This window comes from Pan troglodytes, chromosome 1, assembly GCF_028858775.2.
Source record: "Pan troglodytes isolate AG18354 chromosome 1, NHGRI_mPanTro3-v2.0_pri, whole genome shotgun sequence".
Lineage (NCBI taxonomy): Eukaryota > Metazoa > Chordata > Mammalia > Primates > Hominidae > Pan > Pan troglodytes.
This window is the reverse complement of record NC_072398.2, coordinates 14,698,923-14,719,150: the sequence shown is the minus strand read 5'-3', so window position 1 is coordinate 14,719,150 and position 20,228 is coordinate 14,698,923. Positions and strand designations below refer to the sequence as shown.

Sequence of the window (20,228 nt, the reverse complement as noted above, 5' to 3'; positions counted from 1 at the left end):
AAAAAAAAACTATAAATGAAGACGCTTCTAAAGAAGTTTATATTTACTGAAATACTTTTTCTTTTTTTCATCTCCTCAAAATTCCTTTTTACCAAATATTTTTTAAATACTTTCTATTAAATATTATTGTTTGATATTTTATCTTTAGCTTTCTACTTACGAATGTAATTTTAAAAAAAACTTACTGGCCTTATTTAAAGAGGTCAAAATTCAACAGCACCTACTTCAGTACACATTTAAACTAGTAATTTGTAAAACAAAATAAGTTCAACTATATGAATAATATTTTTTAATTTTTTTCTTATGTAAAATTAACAGCCCAAACATCCCAATCCCAATATTAACTATATCCATTTACTGTAGATTAAAGCAGAGGAGAAAATATATATATTGATGGAAAGTCATGGCAAATAACCATACAAGTACATATACAGAGTAAATTACCTGAGAGCAAGAAGCCCATCTATACCCAGGGCCTTATGTCTTGGGACATGTGCCAAAGCCTTAGATAGAAACAAAATGGGAACGGCACACCAATGCCTACTTGTCATCTTCCGAATAAACTTCAATAGGAAGCTACCTGAAAGAAAAAGTTTTAAATTATCATTGTTGCCAATTAGCACATGAAAAGAAGCTCAATACCATTAGGTATTAGGGAAATACAAGTCAAAACCATAGTAAGGCTCCACTTCCCACACAGAAGGGTGGCTATAATCTAAAGGACAGACAATACTCAGAGTTGGGGAGGACGTGGAGAACCCAGAACCCTCACACAATGCTGCTGGGAATGTAAAACGGTGCAGCCGCTGTGGAAAAAAATATGGCAGTTCCTCCAAAACTTAAAACAGACAGACCACATGATCCGGTAATTCTACTTCCAGGTATATATCCAAGAGAATTGAAGATGTGTTCATACAGAAACTTGTACATGAACATTCATAACAGCATTACTCAAATAGTCAAAAGTGAAAACAATCCAAATGCCTACCAATGAATGAATGAACAAAATGTGAAATATCTATACAGTGAAATACTATTCAGCCACAAAAAGGAATGAAATGCTGATACGTGCCATATCAAGGATAAACCTTGAAAATACTATGCTAGTGAAAGAAGCCAGACACAAAAAGCCACGTATTGTATGATTCCACTGACATGAAATGTTGAGAATATGCAAATCTATAGAGACAAAGAGGATCAGTGGCTGCCAGGAGCTATGGGTAGAAGAGAATGAGAAGCGACTATTAACACACCTGAGGTTTCTTTTTGAGGGTGATCAAAATATTCAGGAATTAGACAGTGGTAACAGCTGTACAACTTTGTGAATACACTAAACACCACTAAACCAAATGGTTTAAAAGGGTGAATTCTATCTCAATAAAGCTGTTGTAAAAAAAAAGTTAATTTAATTCCTAATTTAGTAAGATAAGTATTCTACTGTACTATAGGGATTCTGATACCCATGAAGCTGTATTTTTTTAAAAGGTAATTTTTTGTTTGTTTGTTTGTTTTGAGACAGAGTCTCACTCTGTTGCCCAGGCTGAAGTGCAGTGGCTTGATCTTGGCTTACTACTACAACCTCCGCCTCCTGGGTTCAAGTGATTCTCCTGCCTCAGCCTCCTGAGTAGCTGGGATTACAGGCACGCACCACCACGCCCGGCTAATTTTTGTATTTTTAGTAGAGACGGGGTTTGGCCATGTTGGCTGGCTGGTCTCAAACTCCCAACCTCAGGTGATCTGCCCACCTCAGCCTCCCAAAGTGCTGAGATTACAGGCGTCAGCCACCACACCCAGCCAGTAAAAGATAAAATTGTTTATGATTAGAAGCCATTCTTCTATTTGAGATGTGAAGGAAAAGCAGGACAGGAAGTATTGATGGTTAGTGGCCTCTAGTATCTGCAAACAGTAACATCTTTCTCATAGGCTGTTTCTTGACTACCTTGGATTTAATTACGATTATTTATATTTCTATTTTGAGATACAAAGGGATAGTGCTTCATTCTGTCCTCTCTGCTAATCTGTGATTTCTTAAGGACCCTCATCTCATGCAGTTAGTGAAAATGTCTGTTTTCTCACATAGTTGTAGAATGACTTTCAAGAAATCCTCAGAAGCTCCTAAAAGGATATTATGTGGATTTTGTGTCTTTTGAAATACCTAGCACAAAAGACATTCAGAATACCCAGAAGATATTCAATGGAAACTGGTGACTGAAAAATGACTAAATAACTGTGAATGAATGTTTTCATTGCTCTTTTTGAACTCCTGGCCTCAATTTTTCTTTCTTCCATTTGCACTAACTAAATTCAGTAAATCCCATCTTTTGCCTAACGCTTCACTCATGACACTAGGAAGATGGCAATGGCCAAGTTTCTATTTCACATTGATTCAACATATTTACCAAGCATCTGTGATATGCCTGGTCTTGGACCACAAACACCTGGCTCTCAAATTCTAGGAAGCCCTGACCGACATCACTTCACTCACGTGTGCTACTGACATGTAAGGCAGCAATGTGGCTGACAAATTCATCCCCATATGGCTGCAGCCCAGATGCTTAATTAAACTCCTGAAATCTACCAAACTAAAGAATGACTCTAGGCTGTGTGTGGTGGCTCACGCCTGTAATCCCAGCATTTTGGGAGGCCGAGGCAGGCAGATCACGAGGTCAAAAGATCGAGACCATACTGGCCAACACGGTGAAACCCTGTCTCTACTAAGAATACAAAAATTAGCTGGGCATGGTGGCGCATGCCTGTAGTCCTAGCTACTCGGGAGGCTGAGGCAGGAGAATCACTTGAACCCGGGAGGCGGAGGTTGCAGTGAGCTGAGATCGCACCACTGCACTCCAGCCTAACGACAGAGCAAGACTCCATCTCAAAAAAAAAAAAAAAAAAAAAAGAATGACTCTAACAGTTATCTTCCCCATTAACACATTTTTTTAAAGAAAAAGTAATCAAAACAATCAATTTTCTATAAATTTAAAGTCATGATATACAGACCATATTTTCCCTTTTTTCTGACGTTTGAATAGACATTACCATTAGCCATCTTGTCATCCTATTTGCCAGATTAAATACAAAAGAAAAAAATACGTATTTCATACCTAGGCTCACTTTACAAATCACAAAGGTGGGAGTAACACAAGGACTCACAAAGCAGAGTAGGTCCTGCTGCTGCTCAGCAAACAAAAATCACAGTGCTTTTGTGCTGTGCTTTCCAACCTACCTCATTAGAATGAACACCACATCTCCAACCTGAAGATGAGGGAATGGTTCTAGGACAAGGTCTTACATAAAACAAGTGTTTTTTTTTTTTTTTTTGAGACAGTCTTGCTCTGTCACCCAGGCTAGAGTACAGTGGCACAATCTTGGCTCACTGCAACCACTGCCTCTTGGGTTCAAGTGATTCTCCTGCCTCAGCCTCCCAAGTAGCTGGGACTACAGGTACACACCATCATGCCCGGATAATTTTTGTATTTTTAGTGGAGACAGAGTTTCGCTGTGTTGGCCAGGTTGGTCTCGAACTCCTGACCTCAGGTGATCTGCCTGCCTCGGCTTCCCAAAGTGCTGGGATTCCAGGTGGGAGCCATTGCACCTGGCTTATTTTTTCTTTCTTATCTTTCTAAGTTAATATCTATAAAGGGACAACTTGCCACAGTGAGTATTCTGTTTACAACTTTTTCCTAAAACCAAGTTCCGTATTTCTTGAATATATTTTACCAATTCTTGAAACTGAATAGTAGACAATTAGAAACGATGGCTAAACTGCAGCACACCTTCTAAAATTACCTCCATGCTACTCATGCCAATACTGGTAGTATGTCATACACAATGACTAAAGTGTGTACTCAAAAAAGATACTGTATAATTCTGAGAAAATATGCATATCCTGGAAAAGGAAACCATTTTGAAAATATTTATTATAGTAGTTGATGGTGCTTTATAACCAATTTGCTAAAAAAAAAGAAACTGTAAGCTAAAGCATTTAAAAAAAAAACCCTTTACTGACACATACTCTTTATTTCTTCTGGAAGAAGAGAAAAATAAGTGACTAAAAACTTCTGTAATTTCAGTCCCAATGGAGAACAGCTTCCTATCGGCTGGCCTGGGGACCTACAAACAGAGAGTGGGGAAACAAATATTTAACATTTATTTACAAGTGATTACACTAAAACTAGCCTAAATGGACCATGGCCCAAAAGTCTTTCAACAATAAAACAATCCGACAGTTTTATTTTTCTGAACCTGCATTTCATTTTTCAGTAAAATTCTGAGAATTTTTCTGATTACAGAAACATCAGGACCTTGTAGGAAAATGGACATGAGTTAATAACCTACTTTACTAAGGATTTCCTTTTTGTGACTTTCCCTTCCACATATATGAATCTTGCTAAACAGTATCATAAAAAGTAAGAGCCTGAAATGATCATTTTAAATTATATTTTATTGTTCCCAACATGTAATCCAATGACTTTAAATTTTTAGGTCTAAAACAAAAGAAGTAACATTCATAGCAAAGACATATATTAGTAATAAATTACTTTTGCAAGAGCATTTAATTGTTAACATCTATTAAAGTCACATTTTTTCTGCTATATGCTTCTTCCAGGAACGTTATCTGCTAATTGAACACATTAGAGTGCTAGAAAACTGAAGGCATTTCATAATAAATGTGTTTGTCAACTCTTAGAAAACACCAAGATCTTTTCATTGGTTTTACTGCTCTCCAGCTGTCTAATTGCTTCAGAAAACTATTCAGTAGTAATGAGTTATTTGAAAACTAAAAATAATTGGCAAATCAAGTGTTGCTATGCTCTTTCAATATTATTAAACAGGACTAAATATTAATATAACGTGGCACAGACTAATTAAAAATGTTTCAAGAAATTGGCTGGTGGGGGGAGGTAGTTCTGTTTAGAGGGCATACTGAACAGCAAGACACAACTATAAATTTAGTTAATATTAGAAAGATAACACAATTTCAAGAGCAAGGGAAATTTTTGAAGACAGAATTCAAGAGTCATAAATGATGCTCAAAAAAATGAGGCTAAGGTACAATCCTGACAAACTTCTCACTGTCAACCTTTTCAAAACTTTAACTGTGGCCTATAAGTAGAGACAGGATGAATAACAGCAGCCACTGTCAGATACAGAAAGGAAAAGGTTAGAATGAACCTTGCAGTACTGAACTAAAACTGGACGTCCTGGTGTGAATTCACGGTTCTTAATATGGATGGATGGATGAACGGATGGATGGATGGATGGATGGCGGACAGACAGGCACTCAAGCAGATATAAATGAGTAAGTCTGGTCAGTAGACAAAGCTAAGAAAGATGCACACACAGGGAGAGGCAACGATCAAGCAAATGCTGTAAAACCTTAACATTCAGGGAATATGGGTGAAAGGGAAATGAGAATTCTTTGGATTATTCTCAAGACTTTTCTGTAAGTGTAAAACTAAGTTAAAAGAAAAAGGAAAATAAGTTTAAAGTGTTGGTTAGTCAAAATCATTACAACTTCCAAGAGAGCAGGAAGCAGCAGTAGGGAGAAGAAAGTGTGCTGTAGAAGACATAGTTTCCAACAGCCCAAGAATAGAGGAGCTCAAGGCAGAAAAAGGAAACAAGAAAAAACAAAGGAGAAACACTTGATGCAAATCAGAATGCAAGAAGAATAACAAATAGAAAAAGGACCACATGATAAGAAAAACTCAACTGTCTATTCAGCAACATACTGTATGTGTCAAATGCATGAAACAATCTGGTCATGTCTCTTAACATGAAATGTATGTATCAAATACATCATAACATAATGTCTCTTTACCTGCTATACAGAGAGCTCTCTGAAAGCGCATCCATTAATGGTCCAATAATAAACTAAAAAAAAAAAAAAAAAAAAAAGACACGTAATTGAAACTTAGTTGTAAATGCAATTTTGAAGTCAGTTTCCCTGACTGAACATCCTACACAGGCTTACAGAAGACCTGCTATAAGCAAAGCTGATCTCTTAGGCTGCAGGCTAAATTTAGTGCTGTTCCTGGAGGGGAAGCTTAATTCTACCAGAAAAACAAAGTAAGTACAGAATTTTCCCACCTGATTAAAATTTATGCCATACTAAAAAGAGAGTTCATGTGTTGGGTCAAGAAAGAAGGAAGGAAGCCAAAGAAGAAACATATGCTAGAAAATAAAGGTTATGACAGGAAAACCAAAAAGATACTCAAGAGAAAATTTAAGCCGCTATGCCTAGAGGATAAAGAGGAAAAAATTATACTCAAAAATTACTATTAGATACTGGTCAGAAAAGCAAGCTTACATGAAGTGCAGAAATAATAGAATGTAGAAACATGATGCATATCAATATACCATAGCATATATTAAAATAATTAGAAAAAACTGACTTAGGCTGGTGCAGTGGCTCACACCTATAATCCCAGCACTTTGGGAGGCTGAGGTGGGCAGATCCCTTGAGGCCAGGATTTTGAGACCAGCCTGGCCAACATGGCAAAACCCTGTCTCTACTAAAATTACAAAACTGAGCCAGGCATGGTGGCATGCACCTGTAGTCCCAGCTACTTGGGAGGCTGAGGCATAAGAATCCCTTAAATCTGGGAAGCAGAGGTTGCAGTGAGCTGAGATCACGATACTGCACTCCAGCCTCGGCAACAGAGTGAGACTCTGTCTCAAAAACAAAAAAATTATATCACTATCTGAGAAATATATTCAATCATTCTTTTAAAAAAGAAGAAGAAGAAGAAGCCAGGCACAGTGGTTCACACCTGTAATCCCAGCACTTTGGGAGGCCAAGGCAGGTGGATCACTTGAGGCCAGGAGTTCGAGACCAGCCCAGCCAAGATGGTGGAACCCCATCTCCACTAAAAATACAAAAATTAGCCAGGTGTGGTGGCACCCACCTGTAATCCCAGCTACTCAGGAGGCTGAGGCAGGGGGATCACTTGAACCTGGGAAGCGGAGGTTGCAGTGAGCCGAGATCACGCCACTGCACTCCAGCCTGGGTGACAGGCATGAGACACCATCTCAAAAAAAAAACAGCTATTGAAAGAAAAAGAAGAATAAAATTGACTTAGGTCACCTCTAAATGAGAGGTAGATTACTCTACCTAAGGAAGTCATCATGGGACTCACATGGCACCATAATATAAAACTTAAAATCACAGCTATAACTCCCACTGTCTCTGCCTCACATAGTTCCTGACAAATGGAAGTATAGATTCTAATAAATATTGCTTAGAAGGCAATCCCTATTTCATATAGTAGACAACAGCAATTCATTGAGTCAGAACTGGGGCAGTAGCATCACTAAACAAATAACAGTCATCAGTGGCTCAGAACAGTGAGAACAGCATCACCTGATAGCTTCTATACCAGTTTTCATATAGTGAAAACTTGACTTATGCTTACGATTCTTGACTTAAGGCTGTTCTGAATATCGATAATATACAACTACTTTTTCACAATGGTAATAATACAGGCAGTTCTACCGTTTGGCTTGTTGAGAAACAACATAAGCTTTTTCCAAATAGGAAAGCTGGGTTTAGAGAAATATGATTTGTTGGATGCAAATCTCCAAAATGTTACTTGCTGATACAGAATCCTAGTGTATTTTTACCTCTCATCTTTCAACAATGGGAGCAAGGAAGGGGACAGGGTGTCATTACCTCAGAAAATTCTGGTGAAAATGGAAGAATCTTTGTTTCATACAGCTCCAAAAAATGGATAACACCTTCTTTGGTCAGGATTTTGTTTTCACTTTCAAACATTCTTTTATAAATACACATATGCCAGGATGGGTGAAAGAGCCAACATCCTGTGGAAACAAACATCAAATGTTGACATCTGATTCTGTCTTCATTTCACCATCAAGACTACATACTCATAAATAATGTACAAACACACACAATAACTTCATTATAACACTACAAAAAAGTTTTTGTTACTGTTTTTTGAGAGACAGGTTCTCACTATGTCACCCAGACTGCAGTGCAATTGCAAAATTCTAGCTCACTGCAGCCTCAAACTCCAGGGCTCAAGCGATCCTCCTGCCTCAGCTTCCTGAGTAGTTTCCTAGCAGGACTACAAGTATGCAAACCACGCCTAGACAATTTTTAAAATATTTTTTAGAAACATGGTCTCAGAATGTTGCCTAGGTTGGTCTCAAACTCCTGAGTTCAAGTGATCCTCCATCCTCGGCCTGCCAAAGCAATGGGATTACAGGTATGAGCTACCGCACCCAGACTGTTTTTAGTCACATCTGAGTATGTCAACCAAAAAAATTTTGGTATTCAGTATTCCGTATTCAGGCAGCTTAATTTTGAAAGACTGTAAATGGGCCAGGCGTGGTGGCTCATGCCTGTAATCCAAGCACTTTGGGAGGCCGAGGCAGATGGATCACATGAGGCCAGGAGTTTGAGACCAGCCTGGCCAACACGGCAAAACTCCATCTCTACTAAAAAACACAGAAATCAGCCAGGCATGGTGGTGTATGCCTGTAATCCCAGCTACTGGTGGGGGAGGGGCTGAGACACGAGAATCGCTTGAACCCTTGAACTTGGGAGGCGGAGGTTAGAGTGAGCCCAGACCCCGCCACTGCACTCCAGCTTGGGCAACAGAGTGAGACTCTGTCTTGAAAAAATAAGAAAGACTGTAAACGAATGCTGTAACTGCTACAGTGTACAAAAATTAAATATTATCCCATGCATGCAGGTTGGAACTTCAGATTTGGAATAGTTTCAACCAATTCTTCTCTTATCCCACTTCAATCCATTTTTCACACAGAAATATGAAATTGTCACGCCTCTGCTTAAAATCCTTCAACATCTCCTCATTGTTCTTAGAATAAAGTCCAAACAAGGCATGAACTGACCTTGACTGCCACTCCAACCTCATCCCCCACTCCACACACCAACTCTGCTGCAGCCCTGCTGGTCCTTCTGTTCTGCCTCCTACAGCTGCTCCCATCTCAGGGCTTGTGTCCCAGGTGGTGCCTTCTCAGCCTGGACTCTTAGCTTAGATGTCATCATAAGACAGGCCTTCCCTGACTACCCCACTCACCCTTGAGTCCATTTCATCAGCCCCTTGTCTGTTCCCCTCATATATCTTACAATCAAAACTATTTTTTCATGGAAAACACAAAAGTCAGGTGAAAAATACCACATCTCTCTCACCATTTTACCCCCAATAATTACTAGGTTGGTGCAAAAGTCGTTGCGGGTTTTGCCTAAAAAAAAAAAAAAAAAAAGACAAAAACCACAATGACTTTCACACCAACCTAATAGCATGTACTGGACACTAAGTAAATATTTATTCAGTAAATATATAAATGAGTGAGCAAATCAAAACCATGGAATAAATAAATATCTTAGAGATATTTTTCTAACTCTTTTGAAATATCTTTTACTTCTATTAGAGAAAAATACTCAGCATTTTTAACTCATGACATTCTATAAATAAATTAATCCATTATTTGTAATTTACACCAAGATGCTTGTTCAACTCTTTGGCAATGGTAATTTTTCAAAATCAGTCACTGCTATTTGATTTGGTTTCTCAAGAGCTGTGGGCAAAATGTGGTAATAAGAGTATCATTTTAATGGTAAATGTATAAGTGAAGTCATAACAAGATTCAATTAAATTCTAGCCCCAGGTGCAACTACAGATGCTTATGGTCTGTGAAAAATCCCAGTGTATCAGAAAACAACTACAGCAATCAGCTGAATAAAGCTCAATTCCTAAGGGGTCAAACTATTAAACCGTAATTATCTAGAGTAGGCACTAAAAACCATTTACCTAGGTTAACTCTCATGTGTAAACACAATAATGTGGCATTTTATCATTCATATGAACACAGGCCAAAACACTATTGGGCTGCATTTAGCTATTTCATTAAACTTAATTTTATAAAATACATTTAGGAAGCTCCAGCTTCATTGTGTATCTCCTAAAAAGCTCTCATAATATAGTGATCAAGGGCTTATAAACACATTTGAAATTATATCCCGGAATTTTCTCTTCCTAAGAAGTACAAGATACAGAACAATAACTGAAAACTTAAGAAACACTGGAAAAGATATACTAAGTGAATAAGAATGGAAACCAGTTAAAAAGATATATTCATACCAAACAGTGATTATTGGCCAGGCACGGTGGCTCACGCCTGTAATCCCAGCACTTTGGGAGGCTGAGGCAGGTGGATCACCTGAGGTTAGGAGTTTGAGACCAGCCTGGCCAACATGGCAAAACCCCGTCTCTACTAAAAATACAAAAATTAGCCAGGTGTGGTGGCGCATGCCTGTAATCTCAGCTGCTTGGGAGGCCGAGGCAAAAAAATTGCTTGAACCCGGGAAGCAGAGGTTGCAGCGAGCCGAGATCATCCCACTGCACTCCAGCCTGGGCAACAGATTGCAAGACTCCACATCTCAAAAACAAAAAAAAAGAGCAATTATTAAAACCACAGACTATGTCATCATTGAAACCCTATCGACGAGTCCTTATCTTTTAAAGAAATGTGCTGAAATATTCACAGATAAAATGATAGGATATCTAGGGATGTGCTTCAAAACCATTTAGCAAGAAGGGCACAGGGAAGGCTACATAGGATACGCTAAGCAAGGCTGGCCGTGAGAGGATCGTTATTAAAGAGGGTGGTAGGTGCGTCACACACACTCTTCTCATTCTATAAATGTTTGAAATTCTCCATCATCAACGGTTTACAAAATTAACCATATCTCTTAACTGTAGAAAATTCTGTGGCTATTTTAAATTGTGTTCTTTTTTTTTTTTTTTTTGAGACGGAGTCTTGCTCTGTCACCAGCCTGGAGTGCAGCGGTGTGATCTTGGCTCACTGCAACCTCCGCCTCCTGGATTCGAGTGATTCTCCTGCCTCAGCCTCTCGAGTAGCTGGGACTACAGGCACGCACCACCATGCCTGGCTAATTTTTGTATTTTTAGTAGAGACGGAGTTTCACTATGTTGGCCAGGCTGGTCTTGAACTCCTGACCTCAGGTGATCCGCCCACCTCTGCCTCCCAAAGTGCTGGGATTACAGGCATGAGCCACCACGCCTGGCCCAAAATTGTGCTTTTAAAGACGATTTAAGGATATGAGTAGATGGATATAGTTATTATGCTAAGTGAGATAAACATGAACAACATGATCCAGAAGGTGTGTATCTGGAATGGTAACAACTGTTATCTCTTGGTGGCAGCATTACAAGATGATTATATTTTCTTCTGTACACTATTATAGTTTTTCAAAATTCTCTACAATGAACAGGAATTAGTTACAAAATCAGGGGAAAACCATAAATGTTATTAAAAAATAAAATAAAAGTAATCGTTACCATTTTCCTCTGACACCACATATTCAAACAGATTGTTTAGCTTTGGTAAAACTGGCTTTATAACATGTATCTAAAAATAAGAGCAAAAAAATCATATGAAATGAAAATGCATCTTGAAAAATGTCAGGCAATTTTCATCTCTTTATTTCACAGTAGCTCTTCTGTTTCTATAAAACATATGTAGAAAGAGCCTGATTTATCCAGTTTTTCAAACAATAGTATGATTCAGGTATGTAAGACTGAGTATGGCAAAGCTAATGAATATAACCACATTATAGCTACATTAAAGTCTACCATTTATACAGTGATTATCATAAATCATGTCATAGAATCCTCAACTGTCCTGGCAGGCAGGTAGGACTGCCAATACTAAGATATTACAAAGAGAAAAAAGACACTGAAATATTTTCTCTAGTCACTCAAGTTGTTCATGGCTGCACACGCTTAGAACGGCCAATTCGGAGTTCCATGTTCTTCATACCACATAGCCAAAGTTGCTGACACGTTTGCTTGAGATTAATTTACATATCCTTCAAAATATGGATAAATTTGGGTTTCTAAATAAATAATGGGGGTTTTATGGATCTACTGATTAAAGAAAACCATAAAAGTTAATTTGAATTTAGAAACGCTTTCTCTTTACTCCTCATCCTTGCATCTATATATATTTAGCACATATAAGTAATTATTTAAGTCCACAAACAAGGTTTGGTGCACACTTGGATTGACACCTCACAATGACTCCACAGATGGCTGGCACCTCTGTGGTCCCCAACTTGCAGAATGGAAACCATGGTTCTCAAAGTGTAGTTCCCAGAACAGCAGCATACATATCACCTGGGAACTTGTAAAAAACTCAAAGTCCTGGCCGGGTGTGGTGGCTCACGCCTGTAATCCCAGCACTTTGGGAGGCCGAGGTGGGTGGATTACTTGAGGTCAGGAGTGCAAGACCAGCCTGGCCAACATGGTGGAACCCCATCTCTACTAAAAATACAAAAATTAGCCAGTGTCGTGGCTGTAGTCCCAGCTACTTGGGAGGCTGAGGCAGGAGAATCACTTGAACCCAGGAGGTGGATGTTGCAGTGAGCTGAGATCGTGCCACTGAACCCCAGCCTGGGCGAGAGAGCAAGACTCTGTCTCAAAAAAAAAAAAAAAACTCAAAAGTCCCAGGCCCCACCCCGACCTACTGAACCAGAAAGTCTGAGGACAAGGCATGGCAATTTATACTTTATCATAAGCCATTTGGGTGATACTGATACTGATAAACGTTAAAGTTTTAGAATGGCAAGGGAAGATCAAATTTTTGAATAATTTAAGTCAACTGAAAGTATTCTTTAACTTCCTGAAACAACTTATACTCTAAGTTGCATTTATGCCAGAAAACAAAGTATACTTGGATTCTATCATCACCAGCTATATCTGAGTTAGTCTCTTTGTATCGCTTTTAATGAATGTTTTTAAAAAAGAAAAATTGTTATCTACTGTAGGATTTGCTAAAATAGAAAAACACTTACCTGATTTCCTTCTAAAGTCTCCATAATTAAAATATAATTTTCCCAAAACTTTAGAAGCTCATCTTTTTTCTCCTCAGACCACCAAAACAGACTTGGGCCTGATATGGTTTAAAAAAGAAAATTAGTTCTTCCTTTTGCAAATTTCATAAGTTTCTCAATGACAGCAGTTCTTAAAATAATGCCACTATTACCAAATGGATTCTCTAATAATGGAGGTGCCCCTGTATCAGAGCCTGGATAGGGGGCTTCGGAATCTCAGAGGGAGATTTTTTTTTTTTTTTTGCACTAAGATTACTGTTTTGGAGTTCTGGGTAAAAATGGCAGATTTGCACATATAAACTCTACTTTCTCTCCCTAAGAATCTCACTATAACAGTAAAGGATTTTTCAAGGGCAAAACCCCAAAAGAATGGAGAACACTGGGGGCAGACAGCAACAATAAAATACAGAATCTGAAAATCAGATGAAAACCAAGTTGACTCAAGTCATGAGAATTTTAAGTTGACAAAGGGAAAGCCAGGCAACAATTTGATTTACGCTGCAAAATCCCCCGGAACGAAAGGAAGTGGCTGCAAAAGTTACTCTGGTAAGTGGAGTGAAAAGTGAGGCTTAACCAAAGAGGACGTGTTCAGTGTTTAAGAAACAGTCACATCCCCAGGCCCCTTTCCTATGTCCTGAACAGGAAAAGACTAGAACTGCTTTTCTGGAGAAGGTAAAATAGTCCTGAACAGGAAAAGACTAGAACTGCTTTTCTGGAGAAGGTAAAATAGTGTGTCTCTGAATTGGGAGGCACAGGACACAGCAGACACTAGTCCTACTGACAAAGGGGATTCAGCGAACATGTGTGCACCCTGGGTGCTGAGACTCCTCTCTACCTGCCCCCTCAGGTCCCAGAATGCTGGCCAGGCCCTCACTATGCATCAGACAACTGGAAGATGTTCTCTGCAGAATCTGGCCAGCCCAGGAGGAAAGATCTGAAAATATATCAGAGATTCCCTAATGAAATGGCTTGGCCAAATCACCTTATGGTGGAGTTCAGTCAACAGCACCACTCATGGGCTTAGAGCTTTAAACCCAATTTTGATTTCTTATCCTTAAACATAAATAGGGATCTAAGAATCATCAGACAGTTGGGGAAACCTCTACACTAAAGATCAAGACCAAAACAAATGGAGTGGGAGGAGGAAACTGGAGAAGACAAAATTACACAGGTAGAAGAAAACTTTTAAAAGAGCTTTCAGTAATATCTTAAGAAGATAGTAGTATTATAAGAACAGGATATTATTAAAAAGGGGACATTCTGACCAGGCATGGTGGCTCATGCCTGTAATCCCAACACTTTGGGAGGCTGAGGCAGGAGGATGGCTTGAGGCCAGGAGCTTGAGACCAGCCTGGTACGACATAGCAAGACCCTGTCTCTACAAGGAAATTTAAAAAATTATCAGGGCATGGTGGTGCACACCTATCGTCCCAGCTTCTCCGGAGGCTGAGATGAGAGGATCACTTGAGCCCAGTATTTTGAAGTTATAGTGAGCTATAATCACGCCACTGCACCCTAGCCTGGGCAAGAGCGAGGATTTGTCTCTAAAAACACACACACACACACACACACACAAAGGGGACATTTAAAAAAAAAAAAACTAAATCCAAAATCATAGAAAATCCTTAGGACAGAAAAGATGCTTTCAATAAAGTCCAGGAAGTTCAATATCTAAAAAAAGAACAGAAAACAGAAAGGGACGAAATAATCCACAGAATATTCTAGAAAATTTCCCAGAACTGAAGAACATGATTTCCAGATTGCACAGGAGGTCCAGCAAATGCCCAGCACAAGGATGAAAATAGACTCCTATCAAAACTGTGAAATTTCAGAATGCTAGAGCCACTGATCCTACACACTTCCATAGAGAGAAACAGTTCCTGTATAAATAAACAGGATTCAGAATGGTTTCAGATTTCTCAACAGCAATAATGGAAGCTCTAGCTTCTGGGACAATAGACAGATACCTTTAAAATTTTGAATGGAAATATCTTCCAGGCTCGAATTCTACCCTCAGTCAAACCATCAATGAAATATGAGGACAAAATAAAGGCATTTAGATATGTATGGTTTCAGTTGCTGATTAGGATATAGAAAACCATAGGAGATCGTTACTGTCATACAAAGAGGAAAGGCTGAAAAATCTACAAAATCCTAAACTGTTGTGCGGTGGGTGGGGGGAGCATCAGAACTGAGGTCACAATGCAACCAGGTGGTCTGAATTCTAAAAGGAAGGAAGGTGCTCCAAGAATGGAAAGGCCACTTATCTGTTCTACTTCTGGCACAGGAGCAAGACATGGTCACCCAAAAAGCAGTTTTAAAAATGGCATTTTGACAAGTTTTTAAAGACCAAGGTGGGCTAGCCTCACAGCTTGCTGAGGGAGTCCACATCCATTCACCAGCTCTTTTCTTCAAGCCTGCCCCGGTGCTCTCGAGAGAGACTGTGGCCAGGGCAGGAGATCTTCAGAGGCGCAGGCAAACAGGGCAGCAGGACTAACTAGAGAGGCCCAGCCATGCCCTGCAGGAGTACAAGATGGTGATCAACTGCCAAAACGTGCCTGTCCCCCTGGACCCTTCTCCGACAGGAGGCCAAAGCTGTCTGCCCCTCCCACACTCCTACCCTTGTCCCTGCCTTGATACAAGCAAAAGTTGGCTGCCTCTAGCGCAGGGACAGAACCTGCTCCCTTCACTCGGCACTGACACTAGGCGAATGCATCTTATTCTGTGGAAGGGGAAGCAAACCCCCTACTGCCAGATATCCTGCACTGATACAAAGCTGGTCTGCAGGTACTGGAGGAGGGCAGGATGCTACACCCAAGACCTACCACAGACACTCACACAGAATGCAGCTGCCACAGGTTAGGGGCAGGAAACTAAACGCACCCCTAAGTTGGAGGCAACGATTATTGCCACTGGAGAGGGAGCACAGACAGCGAAAGAGCAGGAATGCTGACGCTCAGACACATGGGGCCTAATACAAGGCTGCAGTGGAAGAAACGAAAAGCCCCTGCCTCATCTCTTGCACCAGGGAACAAGCATCAGCAGTCTACCCCTGAGGGAGAGATGAAGCCTTGCCTGAAGACCTCCATCGGTGGCACAGGCCTCCCAGGCTGGAGAAAAACCTTTCGAGACTCCAGGCTTCAGCTAAGCAAGTAGCCACAAAATCTGGGAAAAGTTTGTAAAGTGCACTGAAAACAAATATAGCAACCAACGCCAAACCCAGCTCAACTACAAACTAGACTAACTCAATGCCACAAAGTAACGGTGCCTATCCCAGGCAGAAATATTTACTTCCATCTCTACTGTTATTATAGTAAGACATAAAAAAAAGCGACTCCATAGCCAAACACTACAACAGAAAACAAAGCCAAACTTAGATGGTCCAGGTATCGAACTCGCAGATAACTATAACTGATATGCTAAAGGATCTTGTGGAAAAGGTAAACAATATGCATAAACAGATGAGCAGATGGGGATTTTCAGGAGAGAAACTCCAAAAGCGTCAAATGGAAATGAGAGAAAAACATGATGGCAGACATAAAGGAGCATTTGATGGAATTATCAGACAAACAAGACCTTAGAAAAATCCTATTTCAGGAAACTGCTAGAGAATGCACTGCACTGACACAAGTGAGTAAAGCAAAAAAGAGGAAGATATGAACTACAGGAAATGAGACTCAACAGAACACCCAGGTGAAGGGAATCCTGGGGTAAGCGTGAGGTCTGTGCACCAGGCACAGGGAGAAACCTGCCACATCTGGGCATGTAAGGGGACTCTGGGAGAAACTTCTTCAGGAAAACCTCTGATAATCTGATTTTGTAGAGGAAAGATTTAGTCAACTGGTTAAGAATTTAAGGAGGAATTCGTGGTAAGTATAGAAAGAACCGAACACATTTTAAAACGTCAAAATCATATGAAAAACCTGCAGGAAGAGAAAAATGATTTGTTTCCTACATAGATCACCTGCAAGCAGCATTTACAGTCATAATTTTATAAATGCTGAACACACATTTAACCAAAATTTTAACTGTGACAATATATGTTATGATATAACTAAGATATACTATGTCAAGACATAGGGGTAAATCCCCTAATATTCCGTTAAGAGGCCACAGGATTTGCTTTCTGTAACAGAGGAAATGGGAGTTGCAGGAAGCATGGAAGCACCATTGCTTATCCCTAAAACTGCAAAATAACTGGCCAGGCGCGGTGGCTCACGCCTGTAATCCCAGCGCTTTGGGAGGCCAAGGCGGGCAGATCACCTGAGGTGGGGAGTTTGAGGCCAGCCTGACCAACATGGTGAAACCCCGTCTCTACTAAAAATACAAAATTAGTCGGGCGTGGTGGCGCATGCCTGTAATCCCAGCTACTCGGGAGGCTGAAGCAGGAGAACCGCTTGAACCCGGGAAGTGCAGCTTGCGGTGAGCGGAGATTGTGCCATTGCATTCCAGCCTGGGCAACAAGACCGAAACTCCATAAAACAAACAAACAAACAAACAAACTGCAAAATAACTGACTCATGCAAATAAATGAATGTTTTAACTTTTGATGGTTTTAAAAATGTTTTCCAGTGAAAACTCTCAGGGATGATCACACCTATCTGTGGACTGTTCACATACTTACTATCTAATGTTTTAAAATTACTTGAAAATATAACCTCACAACTTCAGCCAAACAAAAATCCTTTACCTGTAATAAATGGTCAGCTACCGTTGAAAAAGTAGAAATATTCTATTGAGACAATTTTGAGTCAATCTACTTTGTACTTGACAGTTTAAACCCAAATTTAACATGAGTGAAGTCAAACCAATCAACAGTAACATAACAACCTGAAGGGAGGCCTTGCTGTTTCATTACTCTTGCACATAGTAGGGAGCACAGCTCAAAAAATTAAAAAATAAAATCTGATTCATTCTATTAAATCAATGGCAAAAATACACTCAAAAGGTCGACTTAAGAAACATGTTTAACAAATATTAGTAAATCCTGTTCCTAATTACCAGGGGAAATTTCAAAAGAGTGTGATGGCCTCTATGACGCTTAATTCTAACACTCGAGACTCAATTCACTAATTCACTGGTCAGTACAGATAAATAACAAATAATTTTTCTTTCAACTTGATAGATATCAACCGTTTCTATTGGGTTGAATCTACCATGATATAGTGCAGCTTTGGGTCTGTAAAATCTTGCACGGGCTCCATTATCTTCCTAAACTATTCCACGGGTGCTGTATTCCACCGGCTTTGGGTCAGAACGTTCCCAACCGCAGTGATTTGTGACTTCAAAGAACACCCTCGAGAAGGGGTTCCAAAGGTTTTCAGGCTTTAGGGGAGCAACGCGGAATAACCAAATTCTGCATGGATCGGAGTGACGACCCCGATAAGCTAGTTTTCAGAAGCAGGAAGGCTCCCCTCTGGGGCAGCCAAGTAGGTAGCACTAGGCTGGGGGGCAAAGAGGCAGGTACCGTTTCCTTCCTGGGGCCCGCAGGTGCAGTCGGCCCCCAGCTCCGCCGACACCTCTACCGCCCTCTGCAGCAGGTAGCGCGCTCGCTTGCGCGTCAGGGCGTCCGCCTGGCCCAGCCCCGCCTGCACCGTCCTCCAGAAGCGCCAGCAGCGCCGGGCGTCCGGGCCCGCCTCGCGCGCGCCGCGGGTGCGGTCGCCGCCGGGCTCGGGCAACAGCTTCTCGGCCAGGGCGCTCAGGACCAGCAGCTTCTCCTCTACGCGGCCGGACCCCGGGGACGCCCCGGGCGCGGCCAGCCCGCCCCACACGGCCCGCAGCGCCGCCCCGCCACATTGGACCAGCACTGGCAGCAGTCGCCCGGCCACCAGCGCCGCCGCGTCCTCTGCAGGCCCGGCCTCATCCCCGTCCCCGCCCCCGCCCAGCGCCAGGGCGACGGCGGCCCCCGCCACGCGCTCCAGTAGCGGCCCGTCCTCGCGGGGCCGCAAACAGGGCCCGACGGCTGCTAGCACCTCCACGGCAGCCTCGGCGTCAGGCGCGCGCCACCCGGCGAGCAGATCGCGCAGCGCCTCCTCAGCCAGCGCGGCCGCCAGCTGCGGACGCCCGGCCAGGCGGACGCACGAGCGCAGGGCCGCGCCCGCCGCCCTCAGCAAGCGCCGGCGGTGGCGAGGCTGCAGACTGGGGTCCGGGCCGCCCGCGGGGCGTCCGCGCAGGCTCCGCAGCAGTGGCACGAGGTACCCTGCAGCCACCTCGCGCGCCGCCTCCGGGAGCGCGCCTGCGCCCCCGCTGCCGCGCGCCTCCTCGTCCTCGAGCCGCTGCAGAAGGAAGCGCAGCGTCTCCACGCGCTCCGCGGATGCCTCCCCTTGGCACAGCGCCCCAAGCAGGGCCCGGGGGTCCCGGCTCTGCGAGAGCAGCGCTTCCGCGAGCACCCACTCCATTTGCCGAGCGCCCGCGCCACCGGCCCGGGCTCCCAAAGGAAGGCGCCGGCGTGCGCGATGCGTGCGCACAGGACCGGCCGGCCCCTGCGTGCGCGTGCGCCGACGGAGCCGGGCGCGCGGCCGCAGAGAGGGGGATCCGAGCCCGGCTTGGTGCAGCTCAGCTTCCCTTGGGTTCCTGCCACCAACCCTGCCTAGATAGAACCCACCTGGTCTCTTATTTTTAGGAGAAACGAGGCCTTCGTTAAAAGTTAATGTAGTATCTACACCAGCTTCATCGATTCCTGATTGGAGGTTGGTCTGCCCAGGACCCTAAATCAGGCGTGCCTGTGAGCATAAACCAGTTCACAGAAGGTGCACAGCAGAATCACTTTAGATTATTTTCCAAACGTTGCATGATGGGCACCATCCACAAAGAGACTGACACAGTAGGTCTGAAATTGGTTCTGGACATCTGCGTTAAAAATAAGTCATGAAAACACAAGAATGATTTAGACGTAAGGCCAGGAGTGAGAAGTGTTACCGGTGGAGGGTGTCCAGGTCCAAGAATTGGACAAAACGCACAAACAAAGCAAAGACAGAATGAAGCCACAAAAGCAGAGATTTATTGCAAAAGTACACTCCACAGGGTGGGGGCAGACCCAAGCAAGCCGCTCAAGGGGGGCTGGTTACAGAATTTTCTGGGGTTTAAATACCTATAGAGGTTTCAATTGGTTACTTGGTGTACACACTATGTAACTAAAGAGGATAAAATGAAGTTACAAAGTTATTTACTTGGTGTACTCCCTATGTAAATGAAGAGGATATTTCCTGTCATAGCTGAAGTGTTTCTATCTGATTTGGTTCTAGGGAGTTTTTAGGTTCCCTGCCTCCAGGCCCTATTCTCCTGCCTTAGAGGTACCTATAGCAATGTGCTAGGATTCAGCTAA

The 20,228-nt window shown here is 42.1% G+C and overlaps 1 protein-coding gene across 6 annotated transcripts in view; it reads right to left on the bottom strand.

Annotated features, from left to right (window-relative positions):
* The window catches only part of TARBP1 (TAR (HIV-1) RNA binding protein 1), a 91,405-nt gene extending 72,027 nt beyond the window's left edge, over window positions 1–19,378 (bottom strand). For 2 of the 6 annotated variants that reach the window (XR_008537591.2, XR_677832.5), the window contains exons 1-7: window positions 18,372–19,362; window positions 12,866–12,963; window positions 11,352–11,421; window positions 7,673–7,821; window positions 5,822–5,874; window positions 4,016–4,113; window positions 445–580 (exon numbers count right to left, since the gene is read on the bottom strand). Coding sequence is in view for 3 of the 6 variants with exons in the window: in XM_514281.8 (XP_514281.5) it covers window positions 445–580; window positions 4,016–4,113; window positions 5,822–5,874; window positions 7,673–7,821; window positions 11,352–11,421; window positions 12,866–12,963; window positions 18,372–19,302 (1,535 nt within the window). In the remaining 3 variants the exon portion in view is untranslated. Of the gene's footprint in view, window positions 1–444; window positions 581–4,015; window positions 4,114–5,821; window positions 5,875–7,672; window positions 7,822–11,351; window positions 11,422–12,865; window positions 12,964–18,371 lie in introns of all 6 variants that reach the window. The other 4 variants (XM_016941147.4, XM_009441676.5, XR_010149726.1 and 1 more) reach the window with 3 other exon arrangements.
* Window positions 19,379–20,228: the final 850 nt, after the last annotated feature.